General features: G+C 40.7%; 1 protein-coding gene across 1 annotated transcript in view; it reads right to left on the reverse strand.

Moving 5' to 3' along the window:
* ZSWIM7 (zinc finger SWIM-type containing 7) overlaps positions 1-20068 on the reverse strand; it is an 80532-nt gene that overhangs the window by 7315 nt on the left and 53149 nt on the right. Inside the window, exon 4 of the mRNA XM_018561043.1 lies at positions 7496-7600. Within this exon, the coding sequence (XP_018416545.1) occupies positions 7496-7600 (105 nt within the window). The remainder of the gene's footprint in view (positions 1-7495; positions 7601-20068) is intronic.

Here is a 20068-nt window from a genome sequence, read left to right on the forward strand (position 1 = left end):
ACAGCATGTTCTTCATAAACATTTGATGCTTTCAGTTTGTATACTACATGCTGAACTCAATTTTAGAAAAGGTGCACATCGGCTCGTGAAGACCACCCAAGCCCTACTGCTTTCTGGCTTTGCGCAGCCTAAATGGAAGCTGAACCAGCCCCACCACCTTTCACGTTTAGCAGTTCACTGATGAACTCTATGAGTAAACCTTCCAAAATGTACACCTTCGGTTCACAGCTCTGCTGAGCACAGAACTGTGTCTCAACCCTGCGTTGCACCCTACCACTTTGTACATGGCAATCCCTGGGTTAACTGTCTAATGTATTACCACCTGCGCTCAGCTAGACTCTCTCTCTCATTCTTGTCAACCACAGCCAATACACCATGCCCTGAGTGACAACTCGACTGTCACATGATCACATTCCCTTGACTAATAGAAAATGGGCACCATCTTGCTTCCAGGTTGTTTAGATTTCCATAAAGTTCAAAAGTTGACTTTACCCAAAGAAAGCAAGACTCAAAGTGTAACGTCAGTTCATTTTTCTTTTTTTTTTCTGCAATTGTGGAGTGTGGAGAAATTTTATAACCAGGTCTGCCTTATATGAGGAAGCCTTACACCATTGCCTAAGGCGGCATCTTATTGGGTCACCAGCGTCTGATGCCCCTGATTATAACCTCTGTCATATTTGCACTGTCTGGGATTTCATTAAGAAGTTTTCCCTTCTCTTCTTGTCCCAATGATATGGCTGTAAGCAGGATGAGAGGAATCTTCAAACAGAACAGAGAATGCAATACAAAGCTCTAAGAGTTCTAGCCTTCCCCTACTCTACTAAAGAGTGTTTTTATTGTCATTTGTGTCCCTGTCAATTATTTCTCCCAACTTCCAATTCCAGTCACAATGTTGTTACTAGTACAGGAAACAAAGGGAAAGCTCCCCAACGGTTACACAGAGAGTACTCAAAACCCAACAGAGGTTTTTAAACCTTCCCTACTCTACTCAAAACAGAAAAAAGTTTGGACTGGAGATACCTTAAGGAGACACTGTCACAATTAAAGTGTCTGTTTAAGCTTCAGGTAAGTCTGTAATGGAATGGTCAATTTATGGCTCTCAGGCATGACTTGGCACCATCAAGTATGGCTTCCTCTACTGCTTTATAAATATCCAATCAGGCCTTCAAAAGAGCAGTGATACTTCAGGGCTTCTGAAGGGGTACAGAACAAGGAAGCTCACAGCAGTATTTGGTGTGTGCTTATTTCATCTGTCCTGCTAACTATACATTGATATTATGCTGCTCTATACACAAGACTCTTTAATATGAAGGATAACAACAAGTGGAAGAGCCGAGCTAGATATGTATGACCAACTGTGCGTATTGCTCTCCGTACATTTTATCATACACATTCATGTATAAGCAGACAAACCAACACTGGCTGACAATTTGAAACTAAGGATTCTGCATATACATATAGTACTGTCTTTTCGTGCATATGTCAAAAAGTCTAGTCCGCCATGATCAGATCTGCATATTACTAGATTATATGGTATTTTATTTTCCCATAGAACAAATGTCAACAGCTGTTTTATTTTTAGATCTTCCCCTAAAAGAAAAATTATTTTGATGCTAAACCACTAAAAGACCTTCTACAGCCTGGATAATTTCACTTTTATAGAGTATCTGATCCCACCCATGTCACTACTAGGTATACTGTGAACAGCTCAGTCTATGAGCAGGAGACTCAACAGTGGCTCCTGCTTGAATGATCACTGCAATAGTGATACAAAGTTACACTGAGGCAACCCGAATAGTGCAGATTACAGGTTTGCTAGTTTTTTATATATTCTGTGGTTAAAACAAATCAATGTGTTATTTTTTTAATCTAAACTGTTATATTCCCAATGAACTTTCCTCCACCATATCTGCAATAAAATAAGTACGCTTTAAACAATCAACATCATTTTAGCAGAATAAAATTGTTCTTTGTACCGACTGTAACACAATGCATTTTTCATGTGAAAATACATAGAAAAAATGTTGTAGGCGAATACCACCAAAAGAAAGCCTTGCCTGTCTCCCCCAAAATTATATGTAATATAAGCTACTGCTAAATACATAGGCACATGGCTGAATCATAAAAACTGGAAAAACAACTAGCCTTGAAATGGTTAAAGAGACCTTGTTACCAAATTTAAAAAATTACAGGTGAAAGCACATAGAAATCAAGATTTCAAATGCTTATCTTGAAACATGCCAGAAAATAATGGAAGCTGTCAATACCTTTGAATCACAGACCAAAAAAATCATGCCGTGAGTGTCTAAATTGCTTATCTCTATACTTGTTCCAGGTCTGTGAAAACAGTGAAGCTAAAACATCAGCATGACAGTCAGGGAAGTAACTTGCTCAAGGAAGAGGCCACCAGTGGCAGGCCCCAAGCTTTTCCCACGACAGTCACTTTAACCACTTCAAGACCAGGTGTTTAGACCCCCTTCCTGGCCAGGCCATTTTTCAGTATTCAGCGCTGCGATACTTTGACTGACGTTTATTCCGTCATGCAAAGCTGTACTGAAATGAATTTTACACCATTTTTTGGGGACAGATGGAGCTTTATTTTGGTTGTATTTAATCACCACTGGGGGGTTTTATTTTATTATTAATGTTTTTTTGTAAACATTATGTTAGGAAACATTTATTATTACCCAGTTTTTTGGTCAAATATAAAAGATCAGGTCACGTCGGTTAAATAGACACCAAACATGTCAAGCTTTAAAATTGCGCGCACCCGCGACATCGCAGAAAACGACGGCAACCAAAATTGGCCATAGGCGACACTTTAAACGTTTTTACCGCTCATCAGTTTAGTGTTATCAGTGATTGATGGCCCTAGACTTATTGCTCTCACTGCGACGTTCGCGGCGATATGTAACATGTGCGGCTAAATGGGTGCAATCGTCGTTTTCGCACGTATGCGCACCCAACGCATGTTTGCATGAGATTATGTATGGGTGGGGACTTTTAAAAAATTTGGTGTTTTTTTAATTCTTTTTCATGTGTAACTTTAAAATGTATTTTTGCAACTTTAATTTTTTTTTTCCCACCTAACTTTATTGCTATCACATAGCTAAGAAAACCCCCTATGTGATAGCAAAGAGGGTGTGACAGGTCTTCTTTATGGAGACATTAGGGGTCTCCATGACCACTGTCACCTAGGACCCCCCAAAAGAAGCTGATGAAGCAGAGATCTGCTCCATCAGCTTCTTTCCAGCTTCTGAAGCTGGAGAGTGACACAAGAATGCGGAAGTGATGTATTATACAACACTTCCGCATTCTTTCAGAGGAGAGGGGACTGGAGGGAGCTTGTGTACCGAGCTCTCTCTGATCCCCTGTGTCACAGGCGACATGCTGATCCCGGGCTCGCGGCGCGCGCTAGGGGGCGTGTCTGAGCGGACGTCTAAAGACGCCCGCTCAGATCTAGAGAGCTCCTGGCCGGCCGTTTTTTTACTACGGCCGGCCCGGAGGCAGTTAATAAAACTTGAAACTGCAATGTCTAATTCTGATGTGTGTCTGCTCAGGCTTGAATCTTGGAAATGTCCAGCACACCCTACACTGCAGAAGCATAATTTGGCAAGATGAAACGGCTCTGGTGTCCATAAGATCATCTTTTGATTTTAACATCTGTAGCCTTTACTCAGGTTCCTGTACAAGGAAAGGCACTAAGGGCCTGTTCACACGACGTCCGTTTTCTGTGCTGACCTGATCCGTACGCTCCTGCACTAAAAATGCATTCCAATGTATCCCTATGTGTTTTATGGGCTACAGTTCTCAGTCCGTTTAGGTTACGACAGAAAAATACTGCATGTCACATTTTGTCCGGTCAAAAACACATTGCACTGCAGCTAACATACTGACAGCCCCACTCCATATATATATATATTTTTAACTGGAACGCATCAAAAACGCGGCAAAACACGTAGCACCGCATCTGCAGATCCGGACTTGATCAGGACCTGAAACTCATGTGAACAGGCCCTTATTTGGAAGCATCACTGGAAGTACCCAATTAGACTTTTATTGACACATCAGCCATCTACAGATCATGTTTACATGTTCCTCAGTTTATTCCCCACCCCAACTGATGACCCATTCCTTCCAGACTTCACCCCCAACACACACAGACTGACAGTCACATGCAGCCCCAGGACTGGCCACATCCATCTTTCTTGAAATGGGGATCACCTGCACCCCTCTCACACTGGCACATTCAGTTCAACGCCACTGGCAATAATAAACCACAGAATTATGATCATGTGCACTCATCAACTTATATTACAACCTAATTCCAAAAAAGGTGGGACGCTGTGTAAAATCTAAATAAACACAGAATGCAATGATTTGCAGATCTCAGAAACCCATATTTTATTTACAATAAAAAATAGAAAACATAGCAAATGTTTAAACTGAGAAAATGTCCCATTTAAAAAAAATAAAATAAAGTCATTTTAAAAATTGAGGACAGCAAAATGTCTCAGAAAAGTTGGGACAGGGCAATAAAAAACTGGAAAGGTAGGTGGTACTAACAAGGAAGAGCTGGAAGAACATTTTGCAACTGATTAGGTTAATTGGCAAAAGATCAGTAACATGATTGGGTATAAAAAGAGCATCTTAGAGAGTCAGAGTGTCTCAGAAGTAAAGATGGGCAGAGGTTCAGCAATCTTTTGAAAAGCTGCTTCTATAAATTGTCGAACAATTTCAGAATAATGTTCCTCAACATAAAATTGCAAAGATTTTAAATATATCATCTTCTACAGTACATATTATAATCAAAACATTCAGAGAATCTGGAGAAATCTTTGTGTGGAAGGGACAAGACCGAAACACAATATTAGATGCTCATGATCTTCAGGCCCTCAGACAGCACTGCATTAAAAACACGCACGAGTCTGTGATGGACATCACTGCATGGGCTTAAGAATACTTCCAAAATCACTGTCTGAACACAGTTTGCCATGCCATGCCAACCAAAAATGCAAGTTAAAGCTCTATCAGAAGAAGAAGCCATATCTGAACATGATCCAGAAACACCGCCGTCTTATCTGGGCCAAAACTCATTTAAAATGGTCTGTTGAAGGTGGAAAACTGTGTGTTGGGGTTGCATTAGTGAGTATGGAATGGACAGCTTGCACATCTGGAAAGGCACCATCAATGCTGAAAGATTTATCCAGGTTTTAGAGCAGCATATGCTCCCATCCAGATGACGTCTTTTTCAGGGAAGGCCTTGCAAATTTCAGCAGGACAATGCTAAACTGCATACCGCATCTATGACACTGGCATGGCTTAGTAGTGGAAGAGTCTGGGTGCTTATCTGGCCTGCCTGCAGTCCAGACTTTTCACCAATTGAAAATATTTGGCACATCTTAAAATGTAAAATACGACAAAGAAATTGTATCACAACTCAGGACTGTTGAGCAGTTAGAATTCTATATCAGGCAAGAATGGGACAACATTCCTCTCCCAAAACTGGTTTCCCCAGTTCCCATACATTTACAGAGTGTTGTTAAAAGAAGAGGGGAGGGTGCACCGTGGTAAACATGGCCCTGTCCCAACTTTTTTGAGATACGTTGCCATCAATTTCAAAATGACCTTATTTTTTTTCTTAAAATGGCACATTTTCTCAGTTAAACATTTGCTATGTTTTCTATTGGGAATACAATATGGGTTTATGAGATTTGCGAATCATTGCATTCTGTTTTTATGTAGATTTGACAAAGCATCCCAACTTTTTTGGAATTGGGGTTGTACTAACACAAATTTAAAGCCCAAGTATTCCAAGTATCCCATGTATTGCAAATTATTTTTACTTTAACCGTGGACTCCTTTCTCTGAACCATCATTGTAGGAACACAGAGGAGAACCTGTCCTCCACTATTTATTTTGCTGTGACTTGATATAGCAGCATTACTACAGCTAAGACTGGATTCTACAGTTTTTTTTTCCTTTCTGATATAACAATATAATTGAGGGCTATTGTCACTCACTGAAAGAAGCAGACCAATCTAGTCATATTGGTGAGTGTGAAGTAGAATATCTCCCCCAACCCTAATATACAGTAAGTAGTAGTGATACCTTAACACTACCCATGCCAAAGTAGAGCAGAAATGTCCAATATGAAGTGGCTATAGTGAGACATAACTGACATGTAAGATGTGACCAGAGCAATAACTATTTGTGATGGGGCACCATTGCAAAACCATTAACCCCTTCGTGACTGACGCCAGCATCGGGGCTATTTAAACAGACTCCCGGCGACTTTTGCCGCCGGGACACTGTTTAAACTTGTAGAGCCGACTGTCGGCTTTACAACAGAAGCGATATATCATTTTAATTTATTTTTTATAAACTTTTTAAATTTGTATATTTATTTTTATTTATCAATTCATTTTTTATTAAAAACATTTTTTTTTTAACTTTACTTTTAGGGGCTTCGGGGAAATATTAGGGGTCTAAACAGACCCATGATATTTCCCTTTTAAAAAAGAAAAAGAGATTGAGGACAATGAGTGTTCCTGTTCATTGATAACATGAGGACAGAGTATGTTTACTATAACCTCAATCATGAATGAAAAGGAGGTGATGTAGATCACTTCCTATTCATTCATAATTGAGGATATAGTAAACATGCTATGCCCCACTTATCTACAAACACTCAGTGATCACTGATCGCTGAGTGTTTGCACTTGCTCTCCTTTCTGACAGCTGTGACAGGAGGCTGAACGAGTGGTGCGGGAGGAGAGCTCAGAATCCTGTGACAGCGCTGGCTGTCTCCACCCCCACACCGCTCTGTTGGACTGTGACAGGAGGCTGAGCGGTGTGAGAGGAGAGACGCCGGCCGCTCACAGTGATCTCCTCCCGCAGCGCTAGGCTGGCTGTCACACTTTCTCTCCTCTCTGCTGGGACACGGAGCAGCGTAAAGAAAGCAGGGATGGGCCGATGTATCTGCAGGAAAATGGCACTTTTGGCATTTAGCCAAAAGTGCCATTTTAGGACAATATATTTCGGTAGCCGATATATCGGTGCATCCCTAATTTTATCCAAATTTTCCAAATGCTATTGCTACTTACATACTGTAGATGATTCTGAGACCCACAGAACTTACATGGTCTGCTATGGCTATAGTTGTGCCCTTGATTATGACCTAAAGAGTCACTGACCTGTTTTCTAGGACCCTGGTATATCAATTTGTCATGGCTTTTGGGTCTCACAAATGTGTTTTTCGCTCAACAGAGTCTATTTAATATGTTTAACTATTTGGGCACCCAAATAATATATTGTGACACCCTATTTGATTTGTTTGAATGTTGAACAACAAATGTGTTTTACACTTAGGGGTTGATTTACTAAAGCTTAGCGAATGTAGTAAAGCTCTGCTTGCCTGTGATTAGGTATTATTTGCAAAGTGAATTTTCACCATAGGCTCTACTGCCTCCTCTAGTTTACATATCTAACTTACCAGCATGCTGTCGCTTCTTCTGAGTACAGAGAAAGTGAAGGCAGGACAGGAACAGTAATGGCATGCCTTGTAACAGATGTACATCTTACCAGAACTGCCGGTAACCTTATTCAAGACAACAAAGAAGAAAGTCAGACAGTGCTTCATTTACAGTATATTAATTAGACAGTTTGGGAATCAGGTTGGAAGTTAGACTCATGTGTTTTGAAGGCTTGAAATCAGCGCACCAAACTAACGTATTAGAGGTAGGGATACATGTATGAGTATTACACATGAAATCAGCTCAAACTGTCTCAATACTGCCTATCTATGTATCGGTATGCTTATATGAAAAAAAAACTTTCCTAAGACACAGAAAAAACATTTCTTTTTAGGGGATGATATGGATATGTGTGTTCTTCCCAAATTTACTTACAAATACAATGCATGTGCCAGGCTCCTATATAATTGCTACTAACTCAGGTCCTTTTAAATGAATCAAATTTAAACCACTTGCACTCACATACAGTGCAATGAATGGGCCATGCCCCAATTTAATTGCTACTAATCTAGGTCCTTTTAAATAAATAAAATTAAATCCATTTTAAATGTTCATTTTAAATCCACTTTTCAAATCTTTCAGCACGGATTCTAAAAAAGGGGCTTAGTTGGCATTAGGCAGATATAAATTGTTATTGAAGAAATCTGGGCAGGGGCGTCCCGAGGCATGGTGTCACCCAGAGCAGCCACCGGGTCACACCCTGCCGTGACAACATCGCACACGATGACGTCACGCGCTGTTACCTGCCGGGGGCCATTTTGGTGATGGACTCCAGCAGAGAGAGGAGGGGACGTTCGCCCAGCGGCATAAGGTATGCCGCCGGGTCCCCTTCTCTCTCGTGCAACTGTAGGGCTCTGGGTGCATGAACAAGTGCCCGACTTTTCAGAGGGGTTTGACACCAAAATGACTAAGTCATTTTGGTGTCACCCCCTCCAATGGTGTCACCTGGGTGCAGGCCACACCCCCTAGTGATGCCACTGAATCTGGATACCAAGTTTCCCTTTTACAAAGATAGCTCGCCCCTCAGGTTGATGCCAGGTATTAAGGCACTCACACAGGATCAACCTTTGGATCAAGAAACTAACCCCCTTGGATTTGGAATTCAAAGAGCCACAATGGATATGATGTGCAAGTGATAACACAGCGCTAAAGGTGGATTCCGTAAAAAAGTAGGTGTAAAATATAAATTAATATATTGCCTTGTTCTGAAGGTATATATATATCCACCGAACTGGGGGACTAGTTACCTCCTCAAGGTGTATATATGTACATATACATATAAGTTAATAACGGATGGATACACAATGGATATGCATTAGGGTACCATTTGTTTTGAAATCTGGGAAAACTGGACAGCTTGAAATTCATTTCCTGAATTAAAAATATATACGAGCTTGTAGTCTTTTCAGTACCGCCAAGAGGCCTGTTTTTTTTCCCGGAGCCTGCAGGCCCTGAACATTAAAAGAGACAGGTTTACATAAGTGTGCCATAATAAAGTGGTGCCAAACAGCAGATGCAAAAATAAAAAAAGCCCCCCTGAAGCAGGGGAGGAGATAAGGAAGGAGAAAATGTCAAAAGGTAGAAAAGCAGAAGGAAAGGGAAAGGGACCGGTGCAGAACAGAAAAGAAAGGGAAAGAAAGTATAATAAAAGGAGGATAGACAAGATAAGCAGAACAGAGACTGCAAGAGTCTCAACAAATACTAAGAAGAGTGTAAAACCAATATCCCAAAGCCCACTCTGGAGGGCAAATGGGGAGCCTATGTGGGGTATGAGGTGTAATATAAAGAAAAGCTGTAGCAACATTTGCTGGTCAGTAAAAAGCTGCTATAACCATAACAAGACGTTTAGGCTGTTGCATCAAAAATTGGCACCCATTGAGTTAAAGCCCATGAAGGGCCCCTGCGCCCGATACAAGATGAAAAAAACCACACCATTCATAACATATAACCTGAAAAAATCCCAGGGTGACACAGACAAAGTGATCGAAATACCACATAGCTGCTATACCAGGGGTCAGCAACCTTCGGCTCTGGAGCCGCATGTGGCTCTTTCATCCCTCTGATGCGGCTCCCTGTCCAGGGTTGGAACTACCGCCGGGGCCTGAGGCTGTGGGGGGTCCAGTGAGGTCCGGTCCTGGGCCACCCTCTAGTTGAATATGCGGCAGTGCAGGGCCCCGCACTTCTGACGGGCTTATCAGCAAGGGGGTGGGTCCTGTGACTCACCTCCTCTCCAGGCTGCATCCCTAGTAACAGGTGGCGGGAGAGGAGAAGTGTGTGTATGGCTGGTACCCATGTGAAGGGTCTGGGCAGCCTGGGGGGCCTCTTACATGAGTATCAGCTGTACCAGGGGCGGCATGGCAGAGGTGACAGACAACACATACAAAACAAACAAACATTGAAATGGCAAGAATCACATCCTTGATGTAGGACGAGGCCTGGCATGTAAATATATTAGGTGACAAGCAACATTACAGAAGCAGTCCATACACCAAGGAACAACATATGACTAGAACATATTGCATAAAATACCTTCTTCCCTCCCCCTAGAAACAAAATGTAGAGAAACTGGCCCCTCAGATCTGGAAAGCCTGTAATTCCCAATCAGAACTTAGGGATACATTGTTGGCCATGTCCCACTGCGATAGAAGTGTGTATGACCACTGGTGTCTTTGACAGTATAAAAGTGGACACTGCAAAGCACATCTCTGAGATGGTCCACGTTCGCCCCTGCAGGTCATGGCACACGATGGACCCTATCCAGCTCCAATGGTTCCTGTGGAGGCCTACCGAACATGGAGTTCACAATCATCATCATGGTCTTGCACAGGCCCTGGACAGCGGTAGACTCCGGGATACCTTTCACACATATTATTGCGCCGGTTTTGATTCTCACTAACCTCCATTGAAAGCACTTATGGGAAAGTTCAAGGGCCACAATACGTGCCTCATGCTGATGCTGGAGCTTATTTACCTTGGAATAAGTAACAGACATTCACTGTTTTAGAAGATCTACCTCCTTCTGTAGTGCCTCCTTAATCTGTAGTGCCCAATTATCCAGGTTTGTGCACGTAGGCAAAGCCCATATCAAAATCCTGATATCCGGGTCTATCTGAACTCCAACCACCTCCGGGTCGAGAGAACACTGAGCTTGAGGGAGATGGCGGGTCTCGCAAGTCTGAAGAAAGGATTGGTGAGTGTGGGTGTTTGTCTTGCAGGTGGGGTATTGCACTTGGCAAGGTCTCGAGCGGTTACCCGATTGCCTGGGGATATCTGGCCTGACTCACACCCTCCATGTCCAGGCCTCCTGACCACAGGCTTGGACACGGAGAAGCCACAAATTACTCTTGTTCATTTTGCCCTGCGGGGGTCCAGGGTGTTCCCTTGCCTTCCTGAACTTTAGCATACTGAATAAGATAAGTGGATGGCTCAATAATATGCTGAAAACCGCCTCGGAGTTCCAATACACGCGTCTGCTCTCCTTCATAGCCAGACATGCCCCCTCCTCCCCTGAGGATCTGAGGTAAGAAATAACTGAGCATCTTGGGGAAGGGGATAGGTTATATAGGTTCCGGATGGCTCTGACCAGTGTCCAAGTCACCTGACGGTACCACCATATAACCAATCAATCAGTAGTCCACTATCTGTTTCTTTGGGTCACAGGGGTACTTTAGAAAGTGTACCTTTCTGGAGGATGGCTACTTTTGTTCCCCATGGTCTCTGTGTATGTTGTACACCGCTACAAGCTCACTCCCGTGATGGACTACAACCTTGTAGTAAAGTAGTCACCACTACAAGCTCCCTCCCGTGATGGACTACAACCCTGTAGTAAAGTAGTGACCACAACAAGCTCACTGCCGTGACAACCTTGTATTGTAGTCCATCACAGGAGTGAGGTTGGCTACTTTATAACACACACACGGACCATGGAGAACAAAAGTAGCCCTCCTCCAGAAGGAAGGACAGTGTCAGCGCCAATTCAGAGATGATTTGAGGATCTACAGCTGATTGATACACAAATAAGATACATTTTTGTTAATAGGTAAGGTACTTGAAACATTTTTTTAGATTTAACTTTTGAGTTTAGTGTCACTTTGATGCACTAAAATGCACAGGTGTGAACACAACCAAACTATTCTAAAGCAAGTGTAAAGTGTATCTAAATGTAAAGTTTTTATACCTTAAAAATTGAGAAGAACATCTTATTAGCTACTAAGAGCCATACCGCCATTGCCCTCCCAGATATGATATGCCTTGAACTTTATGCATTCTGTTAATTTGCAGTTCTACATAGATGATCTGCAGCAAGTATGGCTTCAGCTCATGTCACACAGAGAAACTCTTCTTTCCCATTTACCATCCCCAGGGGACCCGGCAAGGAAATGTCTGACCGATTACAGCTGCCAAACTCTAATTCTGATCGCTGGAAGGAAGTCAAGTCTCGCTCTGCATATGGCGATGCCTGTAAAATGTTTATAAGCACATCGGTCTGCACATCCAAAGCAGACAAAAGCAGCAGCCGCCTAGTTTGTGGGAATGTAATACATGACATTAATACCTGGTTTTGTACAATTTCAAAAGAAACCGGAATGGTCCTGCAGACAGCAAAACATTTAATCTGGACAATCTTGTACAGCTAATAACGAAAGGATTTTTTTTTTAGAATGGAACATGTTATTTAAAATAGCAATTTACGGGAAACTATTTGTATTAAGACATTCAAAGAAAACAAACAGGTTAGGCATACAAACACCAATGTGAGGAGATCCAGATGTCATTTATAGAGTTAAAGAAGATCTCTATCAAGCATGATGGGCATATCAACAGTTTTATACATTTCATAACAAAAATGAACTGATTATAGGATGTTTCTAACAGTCAAATTAATGAGGAAAAGCATTTGCAGACCTCATGTATGAAAAGTGCCAAGTCCCCCCTTGACAACTCACCAAAAGAAACCTGCCCTGGAAAATAACTGCTGGAATCTGAAAGTATATCTATGTGATAGCTATGGAAAAATACAAACAGATTGTTGAACTATCACTCAACCTACATGTTTAATTTATCCTCCTTTGCAGGTCTTAGCTAAGCAAGGCAGATCAAATGGCAATCTGTTTCTAGTCCTTAACATTTGGGACCCCAGATAGAACGGATATAACAAGGCTACTCTTCTCTCCATACAGGCTAGAATCTAAAGCAATACCTTACTGTCTGCCCCTCTCCAGGCTCTGCTGTGACTAGAGAAAGTATACTTATCTATTTCAGTTCACCAACACCCTCTGGTTCCTTATTACCACCATACCATAACATGCAAAACGCTTCCCTGTCTTCAGGTTCCTTTACTCTTTTAAGAGTGAACTCGGCCCTACCCCAATGGGATAGGGAAGACTTCTATAGAGTTTAGACCCTCTTGGAATATCTTAATGCTTATAGCTTCTGCAAAAATCAGTCTGAGTAGGTAGAGACTGATCAGTCTTTTCCCGAACCTAAATCTATATTGTTTTACACATTTAAATAGAGAGCAAGCTGTCCAGCAAAAAACAAAAGTGATAGTGGTTGGAACAAAACTATAACACACCTAGGGTTGTATAAGCAGTGGCAACGACAGTTTGTACTTGGCCCTGTCAGTGAAATATTTTTCTCCATTCCCAGTCAATGGCAGTTTTGCCATTCAGCTTTACTTTTTGTGAAGATGTAACGAAAACCAAAAATAAAGGTATGTGAAATTGAATACAAAGGAATTTTCATATTGAATACAATCTTTAAATTTATTAAATGCATACAACAGGGCTCAACATTTCAAGTCCTGAGCTACTAGCCAGGCCTTAAGAGTTACTCGCCACCAGTTGCACCACCTAACCCCTACACTGCCCTGGCCTTAACTCCACCCCTTAACACACCCTCTTAAATTATTTTATGAAATTACACTTTTAAATATTATATGCAGAATAAAAGTAAAGCTCAGAACTGTCAGAGCTCCAGCCGAAAGGAACAGAGCCAGGACAGCAAGGAGCAGCTGCTCTCATAAGTCAGGTCCGTGACCGCACTGCATTTTCACTCGCCAAATGCGAGCAGGCAAGTGGAAATTTTGAGCCCTGGCCCTATACAATATATATAGACTATAATATTTTTTCACAATGGTGGTCCTATAAGAATACTGGTTAACAATAAGCTTGGCAGCACCACTCAATGCCAAATGACAGCTGCAAAAGCAAACAACATTTTGGGACATATGAAAAAAAGAGATAAAACCATGTAATGCCTATATCTTTATTGAATATAAAATTCACTCGTAAGGCTATTCTAAAATACAGGGACCCGTTATGGCCATCACATTGTCAAAAAGCCATGGTGATTTTAGAGGTGGTGGAGAGGCAGGCAATTAAATGAACAAAATGAATGGAAAATGTAACAAAGTGCAGGATAAAATGAAATATTCAGTTAAAATCAGTTAAGCAGTGATATTTTGCCACTTGAGGTTGTAATGGCTTAAACAATACTGAAATTTAAAAAAAAGGTCTAGGTGATTTTTTACATCTTTTAACACCCGATGTTGTAATTACTGAAGACAGATTTATATTTAGGTCTGGGGAATTGATCTGATGGCCCTTGAGAAGTCAGAATGGATTATTTTTTTAAACCTATGTGGCAGAATTGGCAACAGTTGACCTGGGTATGGTTGTTTTTCTGTGCCTTCCTAGGACCAAAACTGTAGTTGTCTGAACTTCAACTTGATGGACATCAGTCTTTTAATCCTTATTAGCTAGGTTCCTCTGTAGACATAAAGATAACTGGGTAAAATACAAAGGCACACTTGGTTAATATCTGTAGTTGTACTCAAGACTTCCTCCAGTTTTAAAGAAAAAGGTGAATGTCTTTGCCTAAATCTGGGCAGAGACTAGGCCACGGTGTTTGGCAGACGCCATAGCAGTCTATGTCATAGCAGATACTGTAGATGGTAAAGTAGCAAGGCTCAAGCCTATCTTCTCTCTCACTGGGTTTGTTGCCTACCTAAGGTAGATAATAGATCCAAATATGATAGAAACATAGAACCAAATATAATAGAACCAAATATAACAATGCTGACTTGATATTTGCACACAAAGAAGAAGCTAAAATGTACTAAATGTGTGACAACAACAATATTTATTAAACATTATCACATGTCACTTCCCATAGAGAAAAACCTGTTCTACACACCCTCATGTGACTTATTGATGACTCAATCGCAAGTACCACAGCCCAAAGTAGGAGTACCAACCAGTGTCAATAAAGTCTAAAGAAAATAAAATCTTAATATAGATTTACTCCTCTAAGGGTGTTCCCATTATTCCCAATATAAGGTTCAATATGTAACAATCTGATTCTCTACAAAGATCCTTTTATAATTTTAGGATTTGTAAGCTTTATCCAAAATGCACTGCCCTGCAATAAAAGCAAATTGAAATGTGCCATAGGGTTTTAAAAAGTTCATAAAATCTAAGCTAACGGATGACATTTCAGTTTATTGTAGTTGGAGTAAAGGGGCACCGTCATGAGAGATTAATGGGGGCTGTCATTACTGAACTCTCCTTTGAGAATGCTAGTCCACTGGCTGTCATTCTAATAATTTGACTTCAATAAAGTCTGAGTCGCTGATCTAGAACAAGTATAGAGTAATTCTGACACTTATTAATAGCATGTTTGTTCTAGGACCGTCACTGAAACGTACTGAAGTCAGTCAAAACTAGGAATCTAACATTTTTAAAGAAAGTCTGTAATGGCATCCAAAAAAAATGGTAACAGTGTTCTCAAAGGAGAGGACACTGTTGAGAGATGGTTACTGAACAGTGTTCATTAACTCTGGTTACTTGACCTAGATAACCTATTTCAATTTATACAAAGGGATATACTGTACATGGTATATCGGAACTCCAGGGTACCAAACACTTTTTCTCTGTAATGGCATCCCCCTTACTCTATACATGGTAGAGTCACAGTGTGAAAAAGATCACTATTTACAGAACTTTTGCTCTATCTGTGTTGCTTTTATGAAAACAAGCTCGTGTCAGACCATGAAATGGGAAAGAAGCAGAGTAAACTGTAATATACTGGATTACAAGCATAGGTGGAAATATCTGTCCATAGCTAATTTAAAAAATAATCTCAATCAGCAGCGAGTATTTTGAGAATAAAAAGTTTAAAGCGCACCTGTGACCCAGACTATGGGCATTCAAGTATTTACATATTAGGTATAATATGTAAATACTTGTTTTAATGCTGTTTAACTTAAATAAGCATTAAATTGCATTAAAACAAGCTATCTCACAAGCTGCTTGTATAGTAAACTGGTTCATTCTCAAAGTTCACAACGTAAACTCTGAAGTCAAGTTTCAGTTTGTTTCAAACAGCTTAGGGCAGGGATGGCCAAACTGCGGCCCTCCAGCTGTGGTGAAACTACGAATCCCATGAGGCTTTGCAAGATTCTCACAGCCACAGACATGACTCCCGGAGAGAGATGCTTCATGGGATTTGTAGTTTCACCACAGCTGGAGGGCCGGAGTTTGGTCATCCCTGGCTTAGAGACATCTGCTGAGTGTTTACATTAGAGGGCTGGCAGGCCGCCAAGATTCTGTTCTCCATACAATGTAATAGGGAAAGAGCTAAGATTGAAGATTAATTTCTCCACAATGCCTATAGGTTAGTGTGCACAGTTTGACGTTAGGTTCAATTTAAATAAGACAACATAGTTTTGGTAAGCAAGTCAGATAAAAAGAAGAAAGTCCTTACAGGTTGTTTTATCAGCAATTCCCTATGTCTCTTTAACAGAAGTCAAAATATACTAGAACATTTTCACAGTGTGCTTTGCTTGCCATAGTAAACATACATTAGTTCTGGCTGAAGAATGTAATTTGATCGCACAGGGAAATACTTCCCAGGATGAATTAATAACTCAGTAATCCTCTATTGTTCTCATAACACTGTCAAGAGCAAACAGTAACAATCTTCTTTGCAGTCTGCCAGCCGTGCCAAACTTGTGTGAGTGCAGAAGGATTTCAGTACTTGGGCCAGCTCCCACACTGACAAATCCAAGTGGCTCCTGACAATCTCTACTGTTCATATGACACCAAGAAACAACTACTCCTCTGACCACAACCAAACACACAAGTCCCTCTTCTTAACTGCTCCTCACATCTGATCATTATTCTTAGCTGGGCTTTGAAAAGGATCAACTCGTCTGTTTTCAAGAAAACTTGTCATATACACACAAAAGCATAGTATAAGAAAAAACAGACAACAATATAAAGAAAACCTCATTCAAAATAAGAGAAGGTTGGTTAATGCCCAACTCCAGGCATTTTTTTTGTTTTGAAGCCCCCCCACCCCAGAGGTTTAAAGAAAAAAAAAACAGCTCTGGTAGCAATACTCACTTCTTCTCCAGCGCTGTCCCCCTGTAGTACCCTTTCTCTGCCTCAAGATGTCCTCCAGGTTAAATGATGGCCTGTATCAGATCATTTTTTTTACAAGTGGTGTATTTAATTTATCTAATGGTGATATGAAAAAGAAGACCACCAAGGGAATGTGCTGTTTCCCTTTATGTATTTTTATCCTAATTTGGTTCTAGTGTATCTAAAGCCAATTTTTTTTTTCCCTTTACGATGGAGCACAGTTAGAACCTCTGTTGGGTCCTCAATGCTATCTTCACTGGGAAGAGTCAACAAAAGTATATAGCTTAGTAACCGCTATCCATTATTTGGTAACCACTATCACCTAAAGTAACAATATGAGGGAAAATCAGTTTGAGCTGACACTAAGTCAGGAACTTTTGCAATGGGGGCACTAGTTCTGGTGCCAACTGTCAGCACATGCCAACCTCAACATTTAGACAACGTTTACTTTGATTCAAAAGCAAATATCTTCTAGGTAAATCATCTTGCTATCTACACCAAGAGACCCAATCTAATATTTGAAAAGGACAATTACTTTAAATGAAAGGGATATGTTCTATACAAGCATTCAATGGCAACAATCTTTTGAACTGCAAACACAATACACATCTAAACAGGGGAATGTGTTTCAGCCAAACACATCCTGCTCTTTAATCCCAAAACAGAACTCATGCTTGATAACAATTATTACAAACGTGCAGTGCTAAAGTAACAGGAAAAAAACTTTGCTTGGTCATGGAGCAGCTATATATAATACATACAGGTCAGATACATGGCTCTACACCCCACCCCCACCATTCAAGAGTACAACGCCAGAGCCACTAATGTTCTGACATTAAGCTCATGATTGGTGGGGGTGGGTCTTAAAGTTGGCGTTTAATGAGGAAGCTTAAAATAGACATTGGAAGGTCTGCCACTGATGTTCTGACATTAAACCTATGATTGGTGTGAATGGGTCTTAATGTTGGCATTTAGTGGTGAAACCCAGAAAAGACATTAGAAGACCTTCCACTGATGTTTTGACATTGAACTCATGATTGGTGGGAATGGGTGTTAATGTTGGTATTAGTTAAGCCCAGATTAGACATTAGAGGGCCTCTGCCTCCTTCTCTGAGGCTACCGAGACATAAGGACACTCTAGCTAGAGGCTCAGGTGGTATATGTAACAGCTGTAATGTTCCATTTATATCTTCTATGGCCCTAAATAAGACTTGGAAGCTACCACAAAATTAAATACTTTTTTTATGAGAATCATTTCTATTTTAAATCAACTTGTGATGCATTGAAATGTATTGTTTGTAAAGCAGTAGCATGTAGTGTTTACAATTCTGGCTTAACCATGAAATTATAATGGGCGTACCAATTCTAGCATGCATACTGCAACATCAACATACTTACTTAATGCAAAATAAACAGTCAGGCTTCTGTTTCTCATAAACCTATTAACAAGACTGTTTTGCTTTGTTTACTGAAACATTCCCACGGGTCTTATAGGGCGGAAGATGTCACCGGAAGCAGAGAGCAGAGTTGGTGTTGTGTGTACTACACAGTGAAATGCAACAGATACATTGTCATATCAACAAAACTGCATTTAAAAGGTCACAAAACAAAAATGATACACACGTTATAAGAGAGAATACACAAGTACTAGTCATACGATCCCATGTCATGACAGAACTTTAGAGATACATTCCAGATAGATCAAATAATCTTGCTTTGTTAAAGCATTCCCTTATTTTAGATGAATCTGCAACAATCTTTTCAAATACAACAGCTTGACTAATCCCCTTAAAAGTTGTGATCCACAGGTCTTACTGAATGCAGTTTCTGGTTTTGAAGACTGGTCACCACCGCTCTCTCTCCTTGAGTTGGGCAGCTGATCTTGGTGCTGTCCTTCTGTAGTTGACGCAGGACAACACTGATGTCCATACATCTTCGCTGCCTGCAGTGGCTGTAGCCAGTTTAGATGAAAAAACAGGACACTTTATTGTTACCAACAGAAAGCTTGTCGTTGACAATAAAGTGTCCTGTATTTTCATCTAAACATGGTGTGCTGGTGATATCTTGGATTGGGACTTATGTTACAGTGGCGCCATTCTCCATTTCAGCACAGTACCCTTTTAATGATTGGGTCTGAATGCTGTAACATATGCATTTTCAGATCTTACCTCTTGGCAGCCAAATATAGCTGCAATCCTAGGGGAAGAAGGATGACGATACTATGAATAAAACTAAGGGTTTTTTTTTTAACACACTCTTGGGCATTTTTATCGAACATAGGGAATGGATGTTGTGTCAAAAAATGTAGCCGATCTTGAAATTCAGCTTTAAATAAACCGGTCTTCATGTTCAACATCAGTACCTGACCTTACAAATATTTTTTTGCCTGAATGGGCAGAAATTCTCACACACTCTTCAAACTCCAGTGACGACTGTCACTGAGACAGACAGCAAGGGGAAATCCTAAATTTAGAAATCAAAGGAAAACCTTCCAAAGCAAACAAATGTCCTGGACAAAAAAAGATGGGAATTTACCTCACTTTGAAAAGATTTCCTCTTCATGTTGTGTCTCCAAGGCAGGAAGTGAAATCTCTTTAGCAGCACACAGACGGCAAACCATAACCTGATTGGTGTTTTAACATTTTCCTACTTACAAAACTAAAAACAAAAGTTGGCTACACATACACTTTAAGCCCCATTCACCCCAGATGCATTGGAATCCGTTTTTCAAGCATACCTGAAAATGAATGGGTGTGAATGGGAGCAGTTCACACCAGTGAATTGCGTTATGCTGCCCACCGCTGAAAAAAAATGTAGAGCAGGCACTACATTTTTTCAGTGCAATGCAACGCAACATAACGGACTGGTGTGAACTGCTAATGCATGTCAACAGAAGGTGGAACCAATACTTTACATAGCTTAGTATAAAAATCAAGCCAAAAAAACCCCAAAACATGCAGTGTAAACCAACGCAATGGCTGTCAACGCATTAAGCAAACTCAGGTCAACGTACCTGTATTGACTCTCGTTTGTGGCTCAGATTGCGTTGTAAATGCACCCTCAAAGTGGGGCTATGGGCAAAATAAAAAAGGACATATATATATATAT

This window comes from Nanorana parkeri, unplaced genomic scaffold (genome assembly GCF_000935625.1).
Source record: "Nanorana parkeri isolate BGI_ZX_2015 unplaced genomic scaffold, ASM93562v1 scaffold494, whole genome shotgun sequence".
In the NCBI taxonomy this organism is placed as follows: domain Eukaryota; kingdom Metazoa; phylum Chordata; class Amphibia; order Anura; family Dicroglossidae; genus Nanorana; species Nanorana parkeri.